Source organism: Podarcis gaigeae (assembly GCF_964106915.1).
Source record: "Podarcis gaigeae genome assembly, chromosome: 16".
NCBI classification, from domain to species: domain Eukaryota; kingdom Metazoa; phylum Chordata; class Lepidosauria; order Squamata; family Lacertidae; genus Podarcis; species Podarcis gaigeae.
This window is the reverse complement of record NC_139693.1, coordinates 4,877,658-4,901,084: the sequence shown is the minus strand read 5'-3', so window position 1 is coordinate 4,901,084 and position 23,427 is coordinate 4,877,658. Positions and strand designations below refer to the sequence as shown.

Genomic DNA, 23,427 nt, shown 5'->3' with positions numbered 1-23,427 from the left:
AGGGATCAGCAGCCTTACCTGTCCCAGGGACAGTCTACGGGATATCTAACAATCTGGGATAGCAGCGGGAAACAGCGCTGGAATAAGGGAATTTCCCGCAAAAAAAGGGAAGGTTGACAGCAATGGTTAAGAACTTTGTTTCAGGATGAGAACAGAAATCGCGCGGAGCCGGCAACGGGAGGCCCCATTAGCTAAAGTGGTACTTCAGGTTAAAAACAGTTTCAGGTTAAGAACGGACCTCCGGAACGAATTACGGTAAGTTCTTAACCCGAGGTACCACTGTATAGGATCAATCAAGGCAATCCATTGTTATCACTTTATTTATTCAATATATATCCCACCCTTCCTCCCAGGGTATGAACTGCCTCATCCATCATGTTTTGCAATTCAGAATAATAATAATAATAATAATTTATTATTTGTAACCCGCCCATCTGGATCAGCGGCCTACACGACAGGGCTGTTGTGCGCAATTCCATTCGCGACACAGGGTTGGCGGCGGCCTACAGCACCGCAGGGCTGTTTTAAACATGCAGCCGCCTTATTGGTTTATAACGTGCTTTGTAATTTTAAACGCGTCCGGGTTTTATAATGGCTTTTTTGTTTTGGTTTTTGGTATCACACAGCGATAGAAATCAGCGGGGAGGGATGGGCGGTTGAGGGCTTAGCCGTCGCCATGGTTACCAACGGGCGGCCCCCGCCGCCACCAGAGACAAAATGGCGTCGGAGGCGGCCCACCCGGAAGTCCCGCCTCCAAACGTGAGGACTCTTCGTAAGAGTTTCGAACGGCGGGGAGGGAGAAGCCCGGCACCTCTATGGTTCGGGGCCACTTCCGTTTCCCGAGCACGCCTTCCGCTTCCGGCCCGAGCGCGCCGACGACGTTCCGTCTCCGTCCGTGGGAGTTCTGTGGCGCGGCCTTTTCCCTTGCCTGGCCGAGGAGGACGAGGAAGAGGGAGGGCCGCCCCTCCGCCGCCCGGTGAGTAGGAGGAGGGCGAGGAAGGAGAAGGGCCGGCAGGGGGCCGCTTGAGGGGATTTGGGGGCCGGCAGGGGGCGTGGCCTTTCCTCGATGGGAGAGGGGTTGGGGCCTCCTCTCCCCCTCTCAGGAAAGAGGAGGGGGTGCTATTTTGGGGGTCTGTGGGTCAGGCCGAGGTGGGTTTGCCAGGCTCGCTCCTGGGAGCCCCACAAGCAGGTCCTGAAGGCGGGAGGTCCTCCTTTCTCCCCAGCATTTTTGGGACTCTGTACAGGTAGACTGCTCTGGTAAGTGGAGGTTCCGTCCCCGTTTGCAGTGGCTCCTTTCAAGAGAAGCCCTGCTGGGTCGATCCTGAGGTCCTAAGAACGTCAGACGAGCCCTTCTGCTGGATCAGGCCAAAGGTTTTTTGTTTTATTGTTTTTATCAAGCCCAGCCTCCTGTTCTCACAGAGGGCAAATAACCCCAAGAACCTAGGAGGTTAAATGGAGTGCCACTGGGCCTGGAAGCTGCTTAACAGCATTTGAAGGATCCTACTAGATCAGGCCGGGACGCCGGTGCCGCTGTGGGTTAAACCACAAAGCCTAGGGCTTGCTGATCGGAAGGTCGGCGGTTCGAATCCCTGTGACGGGGTGAGCTCCCATTGCTCGGTCCCTCTCCTGCCAACCTAGCAGTTCGAAAGCACGTCAAAGTGCAAGTAGATAAATAGGTACCGCTCCAGCGGGAAGGTAAATGGCATTTCCGTGTGCTGCTCTGGTTCACCAGAAGCGGCTTAGTCCTGCTGACCACATGACCCGGAAGCTGTACGCCAGCTCCCTCGGCTAATAAAGCGAGATGAGCGTTGCCTCCCCAGAGTCGGTCACGACTGAACCTAATGGTCAGGCCAGAGGGCCCCCCCATTTAGTCCTGTATCCGGCTCTCACAGTGGCCAACCAGATCCCTCAACAGGAAGCCCCTAAGCAAGTGGGTCCTGAGTGCAAGAGCAACTACCCCTCCCCTTGTGATTCCTAGTAGCTGGTATCATTCAGAGGCATTTACTGCCCCCATTTGGAGGGTGAAGAGACTCATAAGGACACAAGGAGAGCCCTGCAGCTGGATCAGGCCAAAGGGGCCTTCCAGTCCATCATTGTGTTCTGACAGTGCCCATTCAGATGCCTAGCTCTTCCTCCTTGTGATTCCCAGTCTTGCATGCAGAGGCATTCACTCTCTCTGATGTTAGCTATTATTATGTTATTCTTCTCCATGAGAATCCGCTTTAAAAGCCAACCTGTTTTGTGACCCTCACTATCTCTTATGGGAGTGAATTCCATCTAGTCCATTGATCTTCAGCTGGTCTGGGTAACGACCTCGTTGTGCTTCAATAGCATGTCTAGCATCATACAAAAACAGTGGTACTTTGGCTCCCGAATGGCTTAGTTGTCGGAACAAATCTGCTCCCGAACAGCAAAAACCCGGACGCCAGTGTTCCAGTTTGTGAACATTTTTCGGAAGCCGAATGTCTGTTTCGGCTGTCGGCATTGTTTCCGGGGTCAATCAGCCAATCAGAAGCTGCGCCTTAGTTTTTGAACATTTTGGAAGTTGAACGGACTTCCAGAACAAATTGAGTTCATGGACCCAAGGTACCACTGTATATGTCCCCAAAAAGGAGAAAAGAAATGCATGTACAGGTTAAAAATGAGTCTTCAATGTGCAAAAGTTGAATGCTATTGATCTAGTGCTCCTTCACATTGAACATAGCTGAACTGTGGAACTCTCTGCCACAGGAGTGGCAGGCTGTCCTCATGACTACTCGCCACAATGTTTGTGTTCTGCCTCCACGGTTGGAGACTCTTTGCCTCTAAATAATAATGATGGACTAGATGGGCCCCCTTTGGCATGAACCTGCTGATGTTCCTAGTTAGGTCTTGAATTTAAGCAGTAGCCTGGTAGTAGTGAGATGGAATTGTGTGCCAAGGAGTGAGCAAGCTGGTGGAACAGGAGTGGATATGCCTAGCATAGAGAACTAGTGGACTCCCTGAAGAGTGAAACATTTTTTCTCCTTCCTCTGCCCTTCCTTGTCAGCCTGGTTATTTTTTTCCCCTTTTTTTCCTTTTCATGGCTTGTTTTCAGATTCTGGCATTCAAAGGCATGCTGATTCTGAACATGGATGTTCCACTGTTCTGTTGTATTTGTTGTTATTGTTTACTAATGTTTTATACTGCCCTTCATCCAAAGATTACAGGGTGGTTCACAACATAAAAATATGAAATGAGAACACAGAATACATAATAAAACAAAAGCAAACCAATTGTAAACAAACTTGTAGTTTATGCAGACTAGATTAGGGAAGGAAGCTAACAGGCAGTCCAATTCATGGACCTGCTCTGTCGGAGAAAGAATTGAATATGAGAAGAGCCCGGCTGAATCAGACAAAAAGAAAAAGTCTAGAGACCTCTGGAAACCTCGCAAGTCATTGGTCCTCAGAGATAAATTGCCTTTCCACATTGAGCTTCCTTCACCTTCTCCTGCGTGCTAGCTCCTGAGGGACCCATCCAGGAAAAGAAGGAAAGCATCCAGCTAAATTCTCTGTTGTGAACTTCATAAACAGAGAAGTAAGGAAGGCATAGTCTCCTCCAGTTGTTCGTCTCCAGCACTGTGTTTTCAGATATGCTCCCTTTGAACATGGAGGTTCTGTTTCTTATGGCTGCCTTCTTTTCCTCTTGTGAATTCATCCAGTCCTTTTCTAAAAGGACATCAGGCACAACTGTGTCTTGTGGCAATGAATTCCTTTCTAAAAATTGTGCTGTGTGCAAAAATATTCTCTCAGTGATTAATGAACTTCCAATTAGTTTGAGGCATTGTACCATGAGATAGGGAGGAAAAACCTCCCCCTTCACTTCATCTTCACCATGCATCATTTTATAATCTTCTGTCATGATTTCTTCCTCCCAGACACCTATTGACAGGAAGTCCTGAATGTTGGCCCTTTTTCATTGGAGAGGAGGTGCCTTTTTGCATTCCCCTAATCAGTTTGCTTTCCTTTCGCTCGAACCTTTTGCAGTGCTATAGTATCATTTTTTTAGGAGGCATAATTGGAACTGTGCACAATATTTCACAGGCTACTGTGACTGCATTTAATAATATGTATTTCTATGGGGAATTACGTGCAGGCTTCTAGTAAAATAAAGGCAGCCTCTGTTGTCTCCTGCATCTTCCAATTTATGTTGCAGGCCCCTTCTTAGGTAGGGACCCTCTGTTTTTTGGACCCCAGCCTGTGTTATGCTCTAAGGCTGAGGCTGGCAGGTGTCAGATTTGTGGGGATCTATTTTGTGTTTTTGGTAGAGCTCCCAAGATCCACCAAGAGAGAGGCAAGTTGTAAAATAGTGCCTCAAGGGGAGAAGTCCTATAAACATTCTATGGACACAGCATACATATAGATCTACATATATAGATCTATAGATATAGATCTATATATAGATCTACATATATAGATCTACAGATAGATAGATAGATCTGCATATAGATCTACATCTGAGGCTACACAGCTGATCATACATTTGAACACTTACATCTCTAAAACTTCACCCAGCAGAACCACAGAAAGACCTGGCAACCAGGTAATCATATTTTACAGGAACGCAAAGGCTGGCAAATGATTTGCACAAGGCCAGCCATGATATATAATTATTGGGTGAAGTTCATTGCACTAATACAATCATACAATCAGCGCAAACCTTTCTGCTCGCCAGGGATACCTGCACACTGTTGCAGGGGTTCTCCTGACTAAGAACTCGGGGGGGGGGCATTGTGCCAATGGCACTCATTGCTCTGGCTCCTGCTAGTGCAACTATTTAGCTGAATCCCTCTCGTTTATTTTTAACTTGTGATTTTTCTTGCAGTTGTTGAATTGTTGGGAGTCAGATCCCGATTTACCTTTTGCCCACCCTTGTTCGAAAGCACATCTTTCTGTTATGTATGCTTCGTCACATAGGTAGCAACCTCTCCCCCAACCCTTTACGTCTTCAGGTGCCCAGTGAAAACATTCCTCTTCAACCAGGCCTTTGGCTGATTAATATTCTACAGCCTTCTAAATACCTTTGTGGGGAAGTGGGGATTATTGTATTGTTTTTGTTTTAACTGTTTATATTGTGCTTTTTATCCTGTATTTTTATCTTGTTAACTGTCCTGAGATCTTCTGTATATAAATTTAATCGATGAAAATAGATAGATAGATAGATAGATAGATAGATAGATAGATAGATAGATAGATAGTTGTCCAGTTTGAAAAGCTTCTTGCTGTGCAGCACAGAGGCTGGGGTAAGGTGGGGGTGCTTCCATTGAAGAAAGGCAAGCCGAAGACTCCATTGGGCATTCAGAACCGGTTGTGAGTCTTTGGACCCCAGCTAGATAAAACCCAGGAGAGATCTGGCCACTAATCTGATAGTTTAAGCCTAAAAGAAGATATTACAAAGACAGTTTATTTGTTCTATTGTTCAGTACGATCTGGTAGCAAATGGCAATGTTCAATCTCATTGGAGTCCGGAGTATTCTTAGATGTCGCTCAATAAGTAGGAAGTGGATTTTGGGCTGGGAAGAAGAGGATTCCCCCCCTTCCTCTGCTGCCCTAGGTGGACAGTGAGGGAAGAGGCAGCCTGACAGGCTATGAGAAACTTACGCTGGCTTATACCCAGCTAAGCTATACTCAGAGTAATGTTAAAGGTACCCCTGACCATTAGGTCCAGTCGCGGATGACTCTGGGGTTGCGGCGCTCATATCGCTCTGTAGGCTGAGGGAGCTGGCGTTTGTCCGCAGTTTCGGGGTCATGTGGCCAGCATGACTAAGCCGCTTCTGGCGAACAAGAGCAGCGCATGGAAACGCCGTTTACCTTCCCTCCAGAGTGGTACCTATTTATCTACTTGCACTTGATGTGCTTTCAAACTGCTAGGTGGGCAGGAGCTGCGACCGAACAACGGGAGCTCACCCCGTCGTGGGGATTTGAACCGCCAACCTTCTGATCGGCAAGCCCTAGGCTCAGTGGTTTAGACCACAGCGCCAACCTATATTCAGAGTAGACCTACTGAAATTGATGGGTCCTCAGTTAATTGTGTCCATTAACGCGAATGGGTCTAATTAGTATGGCTAATGTTGAACACAACCCAAATTAGTGCTGCTTAGGAATTACATGCCTTCTTTGTTGATGGCTGTAGACGTGATGATGCCGGGTATGTGTGTGTACAAAGATACATAAAAGGAGCACAGCTATTCTTTCTAGTGTGAGTGTGACTGGTTCTTGAGCACTTAGTGACAGCTTTTTCAAGATGTGCTTTCCTTTCCCGGCCCACCCAGACTCTCCTGAAGATGGCGCTCTCCAAGCGGGAGCTGGAGGAGCTGAAGCCATGGGTGGAGAAGACTGTCAAGCGAGTCCTTGGCTTCTCGGAACCCACCGTGGTCACTGCTGCCTTGAACTGCGTTGGGAAGGGGATGGACAAGAAGAAAGCTGCCGGTAGGTCCTTGGAGCCAACTCCTGAGGTTGGCCTGGGGGCAGAGAATTGAGTTCCTCTGTAGCTTGTTAAATTCTTATGCCCCTGCTGATTTTATCCTTGCCAACCAACCCCAAAATACTTCACGCTTTGGTAACTCATCTATATGAACATACAGTGCTTCCTTGGTTTAAGAACAGCTTAGTTTATGAACAACTTGGATTAAGAATGCTGCAAACCCGGAAGTAGGTGTTTTGGTTTGTGAACTTTGCCTTGGAAGCAGAACATGTTCCGCTTCCTGTTGAGTGTGTTCCATTTGTAAATTGAGCCCCCTGCTGCTATGGGAAAGCACACCTTGGTTTAAGAACGGACTTCCAGAACGGATTAAGTTCATAAACCAAGGTACCGCTGGACAAAGCGATTGTCCATCCAGCCCAATATGCACTTATGTTTCTCAGTGTGTTATAAGTCGCTTTGAGACTTTGGGATAACAAGCTTAATATATTATGGAAACAATATGATTCGTCTAGAAGGTGAGATGGAATCTGCCTAGCTTCATGTGGAATCAATTTCCTTAATGGCCTTTTAAAGCTTTGGGTGGGTGGCTGCTTAATGAGTTTTGTGTTATTTATTTGGTAAAATGGTTTCATGCCTTGTTTTATATTTAAATTGTGAGCTTCCTTATGGTACAGCTAACAAATGAATAAAAAGCAATATTGTTGCAGTGGAGTTCTCTATATTTTCATGCATTTGCTTCCAGGGACACATCTGCACCGTGCAGCTAAAGCAGTATTGCACCACTTTAACAGTCGTGGCTTCCCCCAAATAATTCTGGGAATTGTAGTTTATGAAGGGTGCTGAGAGTTCTCAGGAGGAGTCCCGCCCATCTCCCTCAGAGAGCTTCAGTTCCCAGAGTTCTCCGGGAAGAGGAATTGATTGTTAAACCATTATGGGAATTGTAACTCTGTGGCAGCAATAGGGCATTTCTTCTAACAACTGTCAGCATACTTTATAAACTACAGTTCCCAGGATTCTTTGGGGATGAGGAAGCCATGGCTATGTAAAACGGTGTAATAGTGCTTTAAATGAAAAGTGCAGGTGTGGCCTAGATTGCTTATCTCTCTTGCCCCCCACCTCACTCTTCCACCCCCACAGATCACCTGAAGCCTTTTCTGGATGACTCCACTCTGCGGTTTGTGGACAAGCTCTTTGAGGCCGTGGAAGAAGGCCGGAGCTCCCGGCACTCCAAATCCAACAGCGACCGGAACCGGAAGAGGGAGCTGAAGGTGAGATCAACGCTTCATCCTCTTTTGTTATGAAGGCAGCAGAGAGTTTCAGATCTGGCTGTGGAGGTGGCAATATCGCCTCGCTGCATTTTCTTCTTCCAGGGAGTGCTGTGTGTTGAAATGCCTAAAAATTCAAGAGAAAGGGCCTTTTTCCTTAATGGCAACAGAAAGTGTGTGCATCTTTCATTCTTTATTGGTCTTCTTCCTACATCTGCCTTCCTCTCAGCCCTTAAATCTTGACTTGTCAGAGATTTTAGGAGACTTTAAAAGCACACATTTCTTTAGAGTACAAATAATTAATTGCTGTGGCCAAGCTGTTTCTCTTGAACTGGTAGGTGTGCCTCAAAGCTCCCTGTTTGTATGAGGAGCCATCCATGTAGAATTTGGTCCATAATAGCAATGAAAGCAGTTCAGCTAAGGCTTGCAGGCGTTTTGGATTTGTGTATCTATGCATGCAGTGTTTTCGTTTGCTGATCATAGCTGCTTCTCCCCACAATCAGCCGTGTCCTTTTCCTGAGACACAGCAGGGAGGAATTTGTTTCCCTCGGCCCAATGGAGTAAGGAGCACATGGATGGTGCTGCGAGAGACCACGTTCCGTCAGCACAAAAATGCTTTCATTTCAGAGGGTGGGAGGAGGAATGTAAAATCTCACACAGGTTTAGATTAACACTGCTTCTTGTGTGAAAGGGTTTCTCTGCTGACAGCAATGCGTTTAAAATTGTGTGTGTGTATTATATAGATAATAATAACAACAAAATATATTAATGCTTTTATAGCAAAATGCTTCAGTTTTCACATTCTTTGGCTGCTTCTTAGACTGAAGAAAGCAGAAGCTGAAATGTGTTTGTAAAAATGCCTATTTTAAGCCACTGTACCAAATGCATATTTTAGTGATTAACAGCATCTTAAAAGTATCCAGAGCAAACTTTTCAGAAAGTGCTGTGTGAAGCTTTAAAAATGTGTGTGTGTGTGTGTGTGTGTGTGTATAGGATATGGTGTTTCCCCCTTGCAATTTTGCCTGAACTCATGAGGACCAGAAACTTGCTTCACCTGAAAGCAGATGAGGTGCTCAAGAAGCTGTGGGTTGGTTGTTGATGATGTGTAAAGCCTTTAGCCTATCGTATGAAGGATAATTCTTTGCTGTGAAAGTTCCATGTGAAGGCTCCACTAGTCACGTGACTTCAGCTGGCTTGTGCTTCCTTGGATGTCTAGGTTCCGGTCACTGTCAAAGTTTCCTCTGCCCTCTTTTCTTATAGGACGTGTTTGGGGATGACTCTGAGATTTCAAAGGAATCTTCAGGGGTGAAGAAGCGCCGCATCCCACGCTTCGAAGAAGTGGAGGAGGAGCCTGAGGTGATCCCCGGACCCCCGACTGAAAGCCCCGGGATGCTAACCAAGCTGCAGGTTGGTCTCAAATGAGCAGAGGCAAGGCATGGAGTGCTTGTCTGGGACAGTGATAATAATAATAATAATAATAATAATAAAGTTTTATTTATATCCCGCCCTCCCCAGCTGAAGCCGGGCTCAGAGCGGCTCACAGCAATAAAAGTAACACAATCAGCTTACCTTGGACTAGCTGCCTCATAGACAGGGTGGATTTGATTTAAATCACTAGTCAGTAAGACTTGATTTAAATCCTTTTTTTTTTTTACAGAAAGATTCATTCTTGCTGGTATAATCTTAATATATACAAGTAGATGAAGGCTTCATTTTTGGAATAATAAATTTCCCGAATAGTATTTACAGTTATATCAAAAATAACTGATTGGCTATACTATTAGAAATACATTGACAGATAATCATGAAATCATTGTGAGGTTTAATAAGTGAACTGTTTATATTTGGATAACTTTTCTGCTGTACTTTATTGGAAGGAGAAAACAAGCATTTCCTTAATAACAATTTAAACAGTTTATTTAATTAAAACAATAATGTTCTAACATATGTATCCATGTTTGTTAACTGATGTGGTTAAACTTAAAAAAACACACCTTAGACTGAGTTTGAGCACACATGAATAACTTAAAACAAATCCTTATTTCCTGATGAATAGCCTTTGAACTATAACGTAACTTAAATAGAAAACTATCTTTAGAAAGATTTTTCCTCCAAAAGCATTTTATTTAAAAAATCAAATTTAAATAAAAACATTTGGCTTAAATTTTAAAAAAATGTATTTAAATTAAAAAATCCGATTTTTACTTTTTAAAAAAATCATTGATTTTTATCCACCCTGCTTGTAGGGGTGGTGAGGATCAAACAACATGGGCAGGGAGGAAGGGGTTAACCAGATGTGGCATCTCAAGCTCTTTGGCGGAAAGGTAGAATATAAACGTAATCAGTGTGCCTGTGGATTTTCAGCTGTTTGTGGACCAAAAGTTCAGGGGGCCTGGATTTTTACATGGACACTAGACTGGTGACTGGGAGTGGCCGCCGGGAGAGTCCTGAGAGATCTGCATTGGCTCCCAGTATGTTTCCGAGCACAATTCAAAGTGTTGGTGCTGACCTTTAAAGCCCTAAATGGCCTCGGCCCAGTATACCTAAAGGAGCATCTCCACCTCCATCGTTCTGCCCGGACACTGAGGTCCAGCTCCAAGGGCCTTCTGGCGGTTCCCTCCCTGCGAGAAGAGAGGTTACAGGGAACCAGGCAGAGGGCCTTCTCGGTAGTGGCGCCCACCCTGTGGAACACCCTCCCTTCAGATGTGAAGGAAATAAGCAGCTATCTTATCTTTAAAAGACATCTGAAAGCAGCCCTGTTTAGGGAAGTTTTTAATATTTAATGCTGTATTGTTTTTAGCATTTGATTGGGAGCCGCCCAGAGTGGCTGGGGAGACTCAGCCAGATGGGTGGGGTATAAATAATAAATTATTATTATTATTATTATTATTATTATTATTATTATTATTATTATTAAGCTGCCTAATACCAAGACAGGCTGTTTGGGTCCAGTTCTAACACCTTTCCCCCTCTTCCCACTTTCAGATCAAGCAGATGATGGAAGCTGCCACACGTCAGATTGAGGAGAGGAAAAAGCAGCTGAGTTTCATCAGTCCCCCTGCCCCACAGGTACAGCCTTGTTGCAGCCTGCAGGAGTCATTGCACTGGTGGTCCTGCAGAGCTGAGCCCCTCCTGAGATTTAATTCCCCCAAGGCACATCCATACTTGAGCTTGTGGGCATGAAATCATGGGAGGGTCCCACTTTGAGCATCGCAGACGGTAGGCACCAAAACCCTCCATCAATACAGACTTGAAATAAAGTGGCGTTTTATGCACCGGCCGCAAAAAAAGATTAGAAAGAGGGAGTTCAATAACATTGCTCTTAAGTTCAGGTAAAGGTTTCTAAGCTGTAGAAGCTGGGGGTTGTCTCCCACTAAGAGCAGAATGGACTTCAGTTAGCTGTGTGTTCACTTCAGTGGGTTTACTCTTGAGTAGAACTATTATCTGCTTATTTACAGCAATTTGATCCTGCTTTCCAGGCTGACCTCGGAAAGCGGTTTACACAAGATGATTGCAACCATTTTTAATTCTTTATTTGATTCCTTCTTTGCGGGGTTTTTTTTTTTTTTTTTAAGTTACAGTAGAATGGAAAAGACGACTTGTTGGTTGGGGGGGGGGAATGATACTGCTTCTTCTCTACTCCCCCCATGGCAAGATGGTCCTTCAGATGCCCCTGTGGGGTGGAGGGAGAGGCCACCATGGGAGCTGCAGGGTGACTTGCGCTGGATGGAGCCCGGGGTTCCCACCCTCTGCAGCTTGTGTCTCCCTGTCTGTTTCCCTCTCCTCGCCCCCTTCTTACGGCTTTGCTCCCTATTGCAAGGGAGGCAAGGCTGTGTATCTCTCGGAGGGCCCTAGAGTCAGCCCTGCCTGTTCCAGCCAGTGACTCCCCTCTCTCCCTCTGCAGCCGAAAGCCCCGACAACTACCACCCAGCCGGAGCGCCTCCCCATTGGGAACACCATCCAGCCCTCGCAGGCGGCCACCTTCATGAACGACGCCATTGAGAAGGCCCGCAAGGCGGCCGAACTGCAGGCCCGGATCCAGGCCCAGCTGGCCCTGAAGCCTGGCCTGATCGGCAACACCAACATGGTTGGCTTGGCCAACCTGCACGCCATGGGGATCGCCCCGCCGTGAGTATCGCAACACACTGCCCAGGGGGGCGGATGGGGTGTGGGGTGTGCTTTCGGTTTGCTTGCTTTGTTTGTGTTCTTTTTTTCTTTCTCGATTTTATTGGTCTGCAACGTTGAAAAGCCTGATGAAACGCCACTGAATGGTTTTTTCTCATTGGACAGAAATGGATCACATGGGCAGAAATGTCCCATCACACAGGGATTTGCCCCTTGTACACGGTAAGCCAGTAGCAGCCAGCCCTTCCTGGCACGTGTGACCCAAGAGAAGTGTCTCAAGCAGGGGTGGGGAACCATTGCCAAGTCACATGACCCTCGTGGGGAACTCCCTGGAGGTTGGGTTGGAGGCCAAAGTGGACAGGGCAACGGGTGCGTGATTCTTCCCTCGCCTCATACAGGAGGCTGCATCCACCCACCCATCAATGATACAGATTTCTCCCTCCAGCCCTAATCAAAATCATATACTCATGTAAATTGTGAATATGGAACTGTCATGTTTCACGCCAAAGCCCTCAAGGAGGGTGGGTGTGGAGGAGAGCCGGCAAGGGGTGTTTTTCTTGGGGTTCTGTGTCCCAAGGAGCAGCTAGCAAGACCTGGAGAGGCCACATTTGGTGCCCAGGCCAGAGGTTCCCTACCCCTGTTCTAAAGTGTGGGTGGGCAGACTTCAGACTTGTGAGATCTATTTTGTGATGTTGTTTTTCCTAGAACCCTCCCTCCCCCCCCCCGAGCCCCACCAGCTGGGTTCAAGTGGGAAAATAGTGGCTTAGAAAGCGGGGCTGGGGCAGAGGACATGCACTCGAGAGATGCCCTGTTCCATACTTCTAAGGGTATCTTAGCCCAGAAATTTGCTTTTAGAAGCAGAGCTGGGAAATCGCAGTCCTTCCACACAAAGGCCATCCCTTGCCCATCTTCAAAGCTTTATTTCAGCAGCCTAGTTGGTGGCGGGGGTGGGGGAGTAGTCGAGAGTCAGAAATCCTACAGATTCTTTCTGTACACAACCCCGACAGGCAAAAAAGGGCCCAGGGCTTTCTTTGTGGGAGGTGGCTTCCCAGAATCCCTTGTACTGTAGGCTTTATTTCAGGCTGAACAGGCTTGAGACTCCTGCCCCGTACCCAGTGGGATCAGGGCCGTTGGCCAGGGCTGCTTTGTAACCAGAGTTTGCCTTGGGGATGTCTTGGCCCAGGAAAGTGGAGCTGAAGGACCAGACCAAGCCGACGCCGCTGATCTTGGACGAGCAAGGCCGCACGGTGGATGCCACCGGCAAGGAGGTGGAGCTGACACACCGCATGCCCACCCTCAAGGCCAACATCCGGGCTGTGAAGAGGGAGCAGTTCAAGCAGCAGCTGAAGGAGAAGCCCTCTGAGGACATGGAGTCCAACACATACTTCGACCCCCGGGTCTACATCACCCCGGCCCAGCGGCCGAAGCGGACCTTCAAGTTCCACGACAAGGGCAAATTCGAAAAAATCGCCCAGAGGTTGCGGACGAAGGTACAGCGCTTTCCTTCTGGCAAGCGGACCTAACCTCCACACCCAACATTCTGCGAAGGGGCATCATAGAGAGTGGGAGCAGGGTATAGATAGGAAGAGTCTGATGGATCAGGCCACATTCTTTAGCAGAAATGGTGTCCCCTGCACTGATGCCTGTAGGAAACCCGTAAGCAGGACCCCAGCACAAGAGCCAGTCTCCCCTTTTGTTGTTTCCAGCAACTGGTGTTCAGAAGGATCACTGCCTCTGACCATGGAAGGAACATAGGAATCTGCCTTATACAGTGGTACCTCTGGTTGCAAATGGGATCCGTTCCGGAGCCCCGTTCGCAACATGAGCAGAACGCAACCCGTGTCTGTGCGTGTGCGGGTCACGATTCGCCGCATCTGCGCATGCGCGTTACGTCATTTTGAGCGTCTGCACATGCGTGAGCAGCAAAACCCGGAAGTAACCCTTTCCGGTACTTCTGGGTCGTTGCGGGACGCAACCTGCAAAGATTTAACCTGAAGCAAACATAACAAGAGGTATGACTGTACAGTGGTATCTCAGGATAACTACTTAGTTCGTTCTGGTGGTCCATTCTTAACCTGAAACTGTTCTTAACCTGAAGCACCACTTTAGCTAATGGGGCCTCCTGCTGCCACTGAAGCAAAGTTCTTAACCCGAGGTACTATTTCTGGGTTTGCGGAGTCTAACCTGAAGCGTATGTAACCCGAGGTACCAGTGTACTGAGGTGTTGCACACACACGATCCCTTTGAAGCATATTCGAGGCACATTTCTCTCTCTCAAAGAATTCTGGGCACTGTAGTTTATCCCTCGCAGATTTGCAATTCCCAGCAACCCCTTAGCAAATTAATTACAAGTCAAAACTTGTAGAAAGGGACAGGGAAGCAAGCCCGTAAGCAGGACCTCAGCAGAAGCGGACGCTTTTCTCCTGTCCTGGGAAGGCGAAGTCTGAGTCACAGTCAACCCGTGTATATAGATAGCATGGTACTCTTGCTTGCTTGCTGTTAAGGAAAATATATTTCTTAGGGAGTGGAGAGCAGAATATCCTTCTTAAAAACAACCTAAAATAAATAACTACATTAAACTTCACCTGCTGGCAGTGCGTATTCGCCGCAGGTGAACAGACAAATGGTTCTTTATCAGGCTGATGCTGGCGAGGGCTGGATCAGGCCCACTGCACTGGGGGCCTTTGACTTCTCCAGAAGCACCCTTGCCATGGATACTTAGAAAGCCCCGTCAGAGAGAACTGGCGCTTATAGGGCAGTTTGTATTTTGAATTAGGCGTTTTATTTCTCTTCCGTGCACCTCCCTGAAAACCCTTCTGCCTCCCTCAGGCCCAGTTGGAAAAACTCCAGGCCGAGATTTCTCAAGCTGCCAAGAAGACCGGAATCCACACCTCGACCAAATTGGCCCTTATAACCCCCAAGAAGGAGCTGAAGGAAGGGGACACCCCCGAGGTGGAGTGGTGGGACTCCTACATCATACCCAATGGCATCGATTTGTGAGTTGCTCTGCCTTTCAGCTCTTAAATCTCTGGGCTAGAATTAATTCTGGGGTGAGTGCACCCTTCTTGCCGCCTGCTGAATTTCTTTCCTGAATTTGTAAGACCACATTTCTTCAAAGAACTGAAGGCATTCACTTTTTAAGTGTGGGGTGCGAACGGATCTGTAGTATTCCAATACTCCAGTACTCAGCATTGCCAGCGGTTAGGGGATGGTGGGAGTTGTAGTCCCACAAATTCCAGTGTGCTACAGATTCCTCTGTCTCTGCTGTAGAGCAGGGATGGGGAGCCCTTGGCTCATGGGCCAAATAAAGTGCGCTAGGCCACGGCTGTTTTAAGTTGCAGGGGCTCGCCCAGCGTCCTGTGACATCAGGAATAGAGCAGGTGAAGCCCTTGTTGTTCAGGGGAGCTCTTCATTTTTTTCCAGCAGGGCCTGCTTTTTAAATTTGGCACCAGGTGCCAGCCCTGCTGAGATCGTTCCCAAACTGGAGCTTTCCACTGGACTTAATCCATGTCGGCAGCCAAGCTAATAGAACACAACGCAGCACAGCAGCATAGTTAACTTGGGCGTTTGATGGGGGGAAATCAAGCCAGGGGCCTTTAGCTCCCAAGCTAGCTATTCTGAGGTGACAGCTGGGGCACTGCCATAGAGAGGGTTTTCCTAGATGAGCACTTAGCCCTCCAAGCCTCAGCTCCTTGCAGCAGGCATAAGCGGTGTGATGATCAGAATAGGTTAAGAATAGGAGCACCCTCCTCTTGGGGCGTCACCCGCAACTGTGTGAATTCTCCTTCCTGTTTCAGAAAAGCCGCCGATTCGCTTAAAAAAGAGGACTATTTTGGCATCACGAACCTAGTGGAGCACCCAGCTCAGCTAAACCCTCCAGGTGAGCACGCTCCATCTCTTTGCTTCTGCATCGGGGGGAGGGCGGATTCCGTAGAGACAAGAAGATTGGAAGCAGAACAGATGGGTGCAAAGCCCAAACCCTGCTCCACTCTCCTTAACCCCCACCCTTTCTGTCCCCAGGGAATGAAGAGCTTGGTGAGTCTAAAAGCCCCAGCTCATTTTATTTATTTAGGAGTGTTTGTGCGCTGCCTACTAACCACAGTTCTCGAGGTAGCTTGCAGTGAAACACAGTGAAATAGGAAATGATCCAATAGGCCGTACAACAGGGGAAAGCTGTGTGTGGGATGTTCGCCTGATGCTCCAATCTCCTTGCTTAGGATTGACTGCTTTAGTAGCTAGGTGTCAACCCCACACAGGGCATGACCTTCCTGCTACTGCTGCTGTATCTCACAATCCACCCACAACCAGTGCAGGAAGCTCTGTGGGAGCAAATATCTTATTTGCCTCCCACCCCCCAGTCTTCAGATCAGTGGTCTTTGAGGAACTGAACAGTATGGGGAATGTGTGGATATTGGGAAAGGGGGCCTAATTTTTTGAAAAAAGGATCCTATAATATCACAGGCACCATACTCAATATTCCGCACTTTAATCTTTGTTGGAAGCCACCCAGAGTGGCTGGGGAAACCCAGCCAGAGGGGCGGGGTACAAATGATAAATTATTATTCCCAGACACCAAACAGTCTAAAAATCTCATAGAATGAAGCACACACAAAGGTGTGGGAGGGAATAAGCTTCCTGCCAAAGCTTCCTGCTGCTGTTACGGGTATAATGTGTTTATTTTCATGTTTTTAAAAGTGTTGTAAGCCACTCAGAGACGTTTAAGTGAGCAACAAGTCTAAGTAATTATAACGGAGGTGGGAAGGAACAAGCTTGGTGGGTGAGCCCCATTCTAAAAGGAGAAAACCCTGCTTGTCTCTGACTGTGTTTCTGCTTCTTTGTCCTTGTGATGTGTGTTCCCCACCCCGACCCCAGTGGACAGTGACATGCCGGTGACCCTGGGGGTCTACCTCACCAAAAAAGAGCAGAAGAAACTACGGCGCCAGACCCGGAGGGAAGCGCAGAAGGAGTTGCAGGAGAAAGTGAGGTTAGGCCTCATGCCGCCTCCTGAACCAAAAGGTAGGGATTTTTGTAGTGGACAGGTGGGGCTTCTGTTGAGAGAGGGAGAGAGATAAAAAACAAACAAACCCTGAAGCTTGAAGTTGGAATTCTAACTCATAATACTAGAACTCAGGATGGGGGCTATCCAGTGATGCTGAATGTGGGAAAGACAAAATGGAGGACTTCGTCACACAGCACCTCATTAAACTCTGAAACCGGTTCCCACAAGATGTAGACATGGTGGTCACAAGGGGTCAGCAGACTTTTTCAGCAGGGGGCCGGTCCACTGTCCCTCAGACCTTTTGGGGGGCTGGACTATATTACGAAGAAGAAGGAAAAAAAGATTTTTTTATTTATATCCCGGCCAGAGCTAAGCTCAGGGCAGCTAACACCAGCAAAATTACAATAAAATCATAATAGGGGAGGGGGTGGAACAACCATTTAAAATACAGGTTAAAAATACAATTTAAAATGCAGCCTCATTTTAATAATAGCCCATAAATCAAAACAATAAGGGGAGGGAAACATAAGGGTCAGACTGAGTCCAAACCAAAGGCCAGGCGGAACAGCTCTGTCTTGCAGGTCCTGAGGAAAGATGAACGAATTCCTATGCCCCACAAATAACCCAGAGATGCATTTTAAATAAAAGCACACATTCTACTTATGTAAAAACACGCTGATTCCCAGACCGTCTGTGGACCAGATTTAGGAGGTGATTTGACTGGGTTTGGCCCCCGGGCCTTAGTTTGCCTACCCATGGTGGTCACCAACTTGGATGACTGGAAAAGAGGAGCCACAGTGGTGATGTTCTGCCTTCACTGTCAGAGGCAACATGCTTCTGAATGTTAGTTGCTGGAAATGGTGGGATGAGAGAGGTGCTGTTGCTCTCAGATCCTCAATGTTTTGGCGTCTGGGTGGCCACTGTGGGAACAGGGTGCTGGACTAGATGGGCTCCTTTGGCTCGATCCAGCTGCCCCAGGGCTATTTTTGCATTCTCAACTTATGCTCTCAATGCCGTCGGCGTTTCTCCCTCTGCAGTACGAATCTCTAACCTGATGCGTGTTCTGGGAACGGAAGCCGTTCAGGACCCAACCAAAGTAGAGGCTCATGTTCGTGCACAGATGGCCAAGAGGCAAAAGTAAGGTTGATGCTGATTTCTTTGTCATGTGTGGATGTGTGTGCATGCATGTGTTTGTGTGTGCGTGTGCGCGCGCATAAATTGGTATCATCCAGACCCAGTTCTCTGTCCTTGCTGATGCATCATCACACAGGAGGCTTTTATTTCAAAAATACAGTAACGATAGCAGAGAAAGTAAGTGTCCCTGCTCGCTCCTTAGCTGCATATATATAATCTTGCTTCCCCAGAGCTCACGAAGAGGCGAATGCCGCACGGAAGCTCACCGTGGAACAGAGGAAAGCCAAGAAGGTTAAAAAGCTGAAAGAGGATATTTCACAGGGGGTCCATGTAGCTGTCTATAGGTGAGTCTCCTCCATCCGCAGAGGCAAAGGCCTCTCTGTGGCTTTTGCCCACGCCTTCTTCACCTCCCTGTCCCCCCACAGCCAGAGGAAAGCTTTTAAAGAGAAAAGCTTTAACGTGTTTCTCTTCCCTCTCTCCAAAATTCCAAATGAATTTTGGAAACAGATTGGTAAAGAAATATCGGGAATTGTGTGTAGGAAGGTGGGAATATCTAAATTAATGGTTCTTATTAGTCTGAGTAGCACCGAGTTAAAAACAAAAGAGGATTGTAAATGGGTAAAACTGATGGTAACTGCAGCCAGATAGGTTATAGCAAGTAATTGGAAAAATGCAAAAGAGTTAGGGGTGAATCAATGGAGGGAAAAACGGAATAATATTATAATGCTAGACTATCTAACTGTGAAGATACTCAGAATGAAAGGGTTTAAGGTCAGTGAGAAAGAGGAGGATTGGTTTGAGAAGATACTGAATTATTTGGGTAGGTTTGAACAATTTGGGGCAATTAAAATGTTAAAAATTAAATAAACCTTGTGGATGGAGGAGTGTTAACGTATATAAAATTGTACATATGGTTGATTTGAATATGTTATTATTGATTATGTATATCCATTGTATTAGCCGCCTGGGGGGTTTCACTGTTTGTGTTTTGGTAAAAAAATAAAATAAATAAAATTTAAACATCTCCTCTCTCTCTCTCTCTCTCTCTCTCTCTCTCTCTCTCTCAGAGTCCGAAATCTAAGCAATCCGGCAAAGAAATTCAAAATTGAAGCGAACGCCGGCCAGCTGTACCTAACAGGAGTTGTGGTTTTACACAAAGATGTCAATGTGGTGGTGGTAGAAGGAGGTGAGGCGGGCGAGGCTGGGTTGTGCTTAGTTTACGTGTTCTGGGACATGGGTTGCTCCACTGGAATCACTCGGCAGCAGAACCAGGCCTGAAAGGGAGCCGCCTGCTTCATGCAGCCCCAGTGTAAAGCAAGGAACTCCTCGCTGCAGGATAATTCTTTGCAGCGGGGAGCTTTTATCGAAGGACGTTCTCCAGGGAACCTGTGGGGCTTGCAGGAAGGTGTGCGGGTTGGATGTGCAGTATGGCTTTCCAAGACTCCGTTCTCCCACCCAAACCTTTCACAGAGCATTTTTTCCAACCCTCGTGTTCAAAATGCGCTCAAAGGAATGTGGGCGATCCTGCCGCTTTAATAGAACCTTTCGCAATAACATAACAATGCTGCTTTTTGGGCTGACTGCCCACACTCCCTTCAGAATTAAAATGGCCCTCGGTGATCTTTCTCTTCCCTCCTAGGCCCTAAAGCACAGAAAAAATTCAAACGGCTCATGCTGCATCGAATAAAGTGGGATGAGCAGACATCAAATACAAAAGGAGACGGTAAGGACACGCATAACCCACCCCACTCGCATAACCCTCTTATGCCCAGCACAAGGGAGTATAGTATTTATTTTAAATGGTGATTTAAAATAAAACAGGTGCTATAAGAAAGCTGCAGAGATAGCGCAGGATAGTACGCACCCCGGAAACGATCTCTTTCAGCTTCTGCCTTCTGGAAGAAGGCATAGGGTTATAAAGACCAGGACTAGCCGCCTGAGAAACAGTTTCTACGCAAATGCAATTCTGGTTCTAAACGCAGCATAAGGAGTCTCTATAGTATCAATCAATCAAACCTTTATTGCATTAGCTCATAAATAGGGCAGTAGAAAAAGAAATGTATGAAGTCCTCTACTTCATTCATTGTGCACGGACATAGACGCTGAGTAATAGGGGTCTCTATAGTATATTGTATTTTAAATTGGGGTTTCAGAGTTTTTAGGGGGTTTTGAATGTTTTATGTTGATTTTCAATTTCATTGTTCTGTGTGGGACAATGGCAATAAAGATCTCATATATACTGTATTTTTCGCCCCATAGGACGCACTGGCCCATAGGACGCACCAAGTTTTTCGGGGGGAAATAAAGAAAAAAAAATTATTTCCCCCCCAGGCACTTGTGGGGCCGGCAGCAGGGAGAAGCGCTCTTCTCCCTGCCGCCTGCCTGCAGACCAGGTCCGGGGACAGCGGGAGGACGCGCTGCGCCTCCCAGCTGTCCTGGAGCTTGCGAGGCAGGCAGTGGGGAGAAGCGCTCTTCTCCCCGTCGCCTGCCTGCAGATCAGGTCCGGGGACAGCGGGAGGACGTGCTGCGCCTCCCAGCTGTCCCCGGAGCTTGCGGGGCAGGCGGCGGGGGGAAAAGCTCTTCTCCCCGCCGCCCGCCTGCAGACCAGGTCCGGGGACAGCGGGAAGACGCACTGCGCCTCCCCGCTGTCCCTGGAGCTTGCAGGGCTGGCGGCCAGGAGAAGCACGCGTCTCCCCGCTGTCAGCCTCCAAACCACATCGGGAGACAGCGGGATGGTGGCGTTCCGCCTCCCCTCTGTCCCCCGACCTTGTGGGACTGGCGCTGCGGCTCTCCTGAAGCCTGGAGAGCAAGAGGGGTCAGTGCGCACCGACCCCTCTCGCTCTCCAGGCTTCAGCGAAAGCCTGCATTCGCCCCATAGGACGCACACGCATTTTCCCTTCATTTTTGGAGGGGAAAAAGTGCGTCCTATAGGGCAAAAAATACGGTAATTGTGGTTCCACTCTCTCAGTTGACAACAGATCAAAACTCTAAACACTAATCAGAGCATTTTAAAATAACCAATAGCCACAAAGCCTTTTGATCAGAGGAGAGTGCTATCAATGGCTCCCAGTCACGATGACTGTGTTCTACTTCCATGGTCAGAAGCAGCAAGGCTTCTGTATAACCATAGGAGGGGAGAAGAGGGCTTTTGTGTTTGGGTCCTGCCTTTGGGGCATCTTATTGACCACTGTGAGAACAGGATGGTGGACTAGACGACTCATTGCCCCGGTCCAGCAGGCTCTTCTCATGTACTAGTTGATTTTTGGAATCTACTTACCAAACAGAGGTCCCAGTCTGATGCGTGCAGCACTTGAGAAAAAGCCCTCCTTCAGGCTGATAGTCCAGTAGTGTTCAGCTTTAAGCACAGCCTTCTCTCTCCCCACCCCCGGTTTTCCTTTCTTCAGATGACGACGAATCCGACGAGGAGTCTGTGAAAAAGTCAAACAAATGTTCTCTGGTTTGGGAGGTAAGTATCCACTTAAATTGCTGGGTCTTTGCACTTTGTTTTCTGGGCCACGCTGAAATTGTTGGACCCCCCTCTTCCAATATCTTGCCTGTATCTCCCCTCCCACCCACTGCAATGTCCCAGGTGTGGCCACCAGACAGTTTGTGAAAAGATGCTGAACCTATTCTTGGGATTGCCAGCCTCCTCCCTAGAACTCTGTTTTGTTTGGAGGGTCGTCCTGGTTAAACCAGTTTAAGCTTCAAGTGTTTACTTCCTGGTCCACAGCGCTAAGCACGTTAGTGGCCTTTTTTCTTTTCCTTTTAACTCCTGAACCCAATTCCACCCCCTCTTGTCTTTTCCCCCCCCCTCAGGGCACAGCAAAGGAGCGCAGCTTCGGGGAGATGAAATTCAAGCAGTGCCCCACCGAGAACATGGCACGGGAGCACTTTAAAAAACACAGAGCAGAGCACTACTGGGACCTGGCTCTGAGCGAATCCGTATTAGAATCCACAGACTAAAGGGTCCCCCCTCTCTCTCTTGGCTTTTTGTGGTGTTCAGTTTGGAGAGTGAGAACTCAGCTGAGACTTTGGCCTTGGAGGTTCCTCTCCCCCTACCATCCAAGCGTCCCCCCCTCCCCAAGCCCACTTTCTTCCCTCAAGTTCCCTGCAGTGTGACAGCATACGATTAAAAGAAATATTTTTTAAAAACAGAGCAAACCTAGGGGTTTTTCTGTTTTCGTTTTGGACTGAAACAGTTCGTGGATCTTGACATGCGCTCTTTTTAGCTTCCTTGTCATGCCCTCTGGAAACAATCCGACTTGGAGGCCGTGGAGAAAGCGTCGAAAGAAATCCGTACGCCGGCCAGGTCTTCTCTTTACCAAATCCATTGGCCTCCTAACCACACGCAGCTCTTTGGCTTTTTTTGTTCTTCTTTTTTTGCCAGTTCAGTAGGTTTGTTTGGACATTAGGCAAGTCAGCCAGGCACCTCCGTGATGGGGAGGACGAGCACTTGTGGGGTCACCGACTTCGATGGACGTTAAGAGGGCAGATGGCAGCGTTGGAAACTTGTACAGCAGATTTAGGAGCTGGGGATTTAGCCCGCATCCTACATTTACATAATAAACTTTTTTTCCCTTTGGTAAGAAGTTAAAAGCGCAAAAAAAAAAAAAGCAAAACCCAACCATGTTTCTTTACCTGTTTCTTTTGAGCAAGTCTGCTCACTGCATTAAACAAAGTGGTTATGATTTCAAGGCTTGGCATGACCGAAGACCAACTGCATTGTGGGTGGCAGCAGAAAGAGTCATCCTTCTGGATCATCATTCATCTTCCTTACAGCAGGTCGCATCTACACGTTTAAAACACATGGCTTTCTCCAAAGAATCCTGGGAACTGTAGTTTACGGCTCTCAAGGCTACAGTTCTCACCATCCACAACAATCCACAATTCTCAGGATTCTTTGAGGAGCGAGGAGCCATATACGGTACTTCAAACGTGTTTTTGTTGTTGTTCCATATATATGTTCCACCTTGCTTCCATGGAGCTCAAGGTGGTGTACATAATTCTCATTTTGTCCTCACAAAAACCCTGTGAGGTAGCCTAGGCTGAGAGGGAGTAGTTGGCCCAAGACGCTACACCTAGTGGTCTCCTGCATCCTAGTCCAACACACTAACTAACCCATGGGTGGGCAAACTAAGGCCCCGGGGGCCGGATCCGGCCCAATCGCCTTCTAAATCTGGCCCATGGATGGTCTGGGAATCAGCATGTTTTTACATGAGTACAGTGTGTCCTTTTATTTAAAATGCATCTCAACCCAGAGATGCATATTAAATAAAAGGACACAGTCTACTCATGTAAAAACATGCTGATTTGTGTGGCCTGTCTGGTGTTTTTGCGCAAGTAGAATGTGCGCTTTTATTTAAAATGCATCTCTGGGTTGTTTGTGGGGCATAGGAATTCGTTCATTCCCCCCCCCCAAAAAAATATATAGTCCAGCCCCCCACAATGTCTGAGGGACAG

General features: G+C 47.5%; 1 protein-coding gene across 1 annotated transcript; it reads left to right on the top strand.

Annotated features, from left to right (window-relative positions):
• The first annotated feature begins 822 nt into the window (after positions 1-822).
• Positions 823-22,132, top strand: PRPF3 (pre-mRNA processing factor 3). Its single transcript, XM_083715673.1, has 17 exons — positions 823-976; positions 6,293-6,449; positions 7,582-7,712; positions 8,970-9,116; positions 10,695-10,778; positions 11,614-11,837; positions 12,000-12,056; positions 13,018-13,324; positions 14,664-14,830; positions 15,632-15,714; positions 16,707-16,850; positions 17,871-17,970; positions 18,198-18,311; positions 19,035-19,153; positions 19,607-19,690; positions 21,372-21,433; positions 21,784-22,132. Exons 2-17 carry the CDS (start codon positions 6,305-6,307, stop codon positions 21,928-21,930), a joined length of 2,115 nt encoding a protein of 704 aa, XP_083571799.1. The 5' UTR covers positions 823-976; positions 6,293-6,304; the 3' UTR covers positions 21,931-22,132.
• The last annotated feature ends 1,295 nt before the right edge of the window (positions 22,133-23,427 follow it).

Coding starts and splice junctions, on each gene's coding strand:
- PRPF3 (XM_083715673.1), top strand. CDS start 6,305: ATGGCGCTCTCCAAGCGGGAGCTGGAGGAGCTGAAGCCATGGGTGGAG. Junction 14,831..15,631: donor ATACCCAATGGCATCGATTT/GTGAGTTGCTCT, acceptor TTCCTGTTTCAG/AAAAGCCGCCGATTCGCTTA. Junction 17,971..18,197: donor CAGATGGCCAAGAGGCAAAA/GTAAGGTTGATG, acceptor TTGCTTCCCCAG/AGCTCACGAAGAGGCGAATG.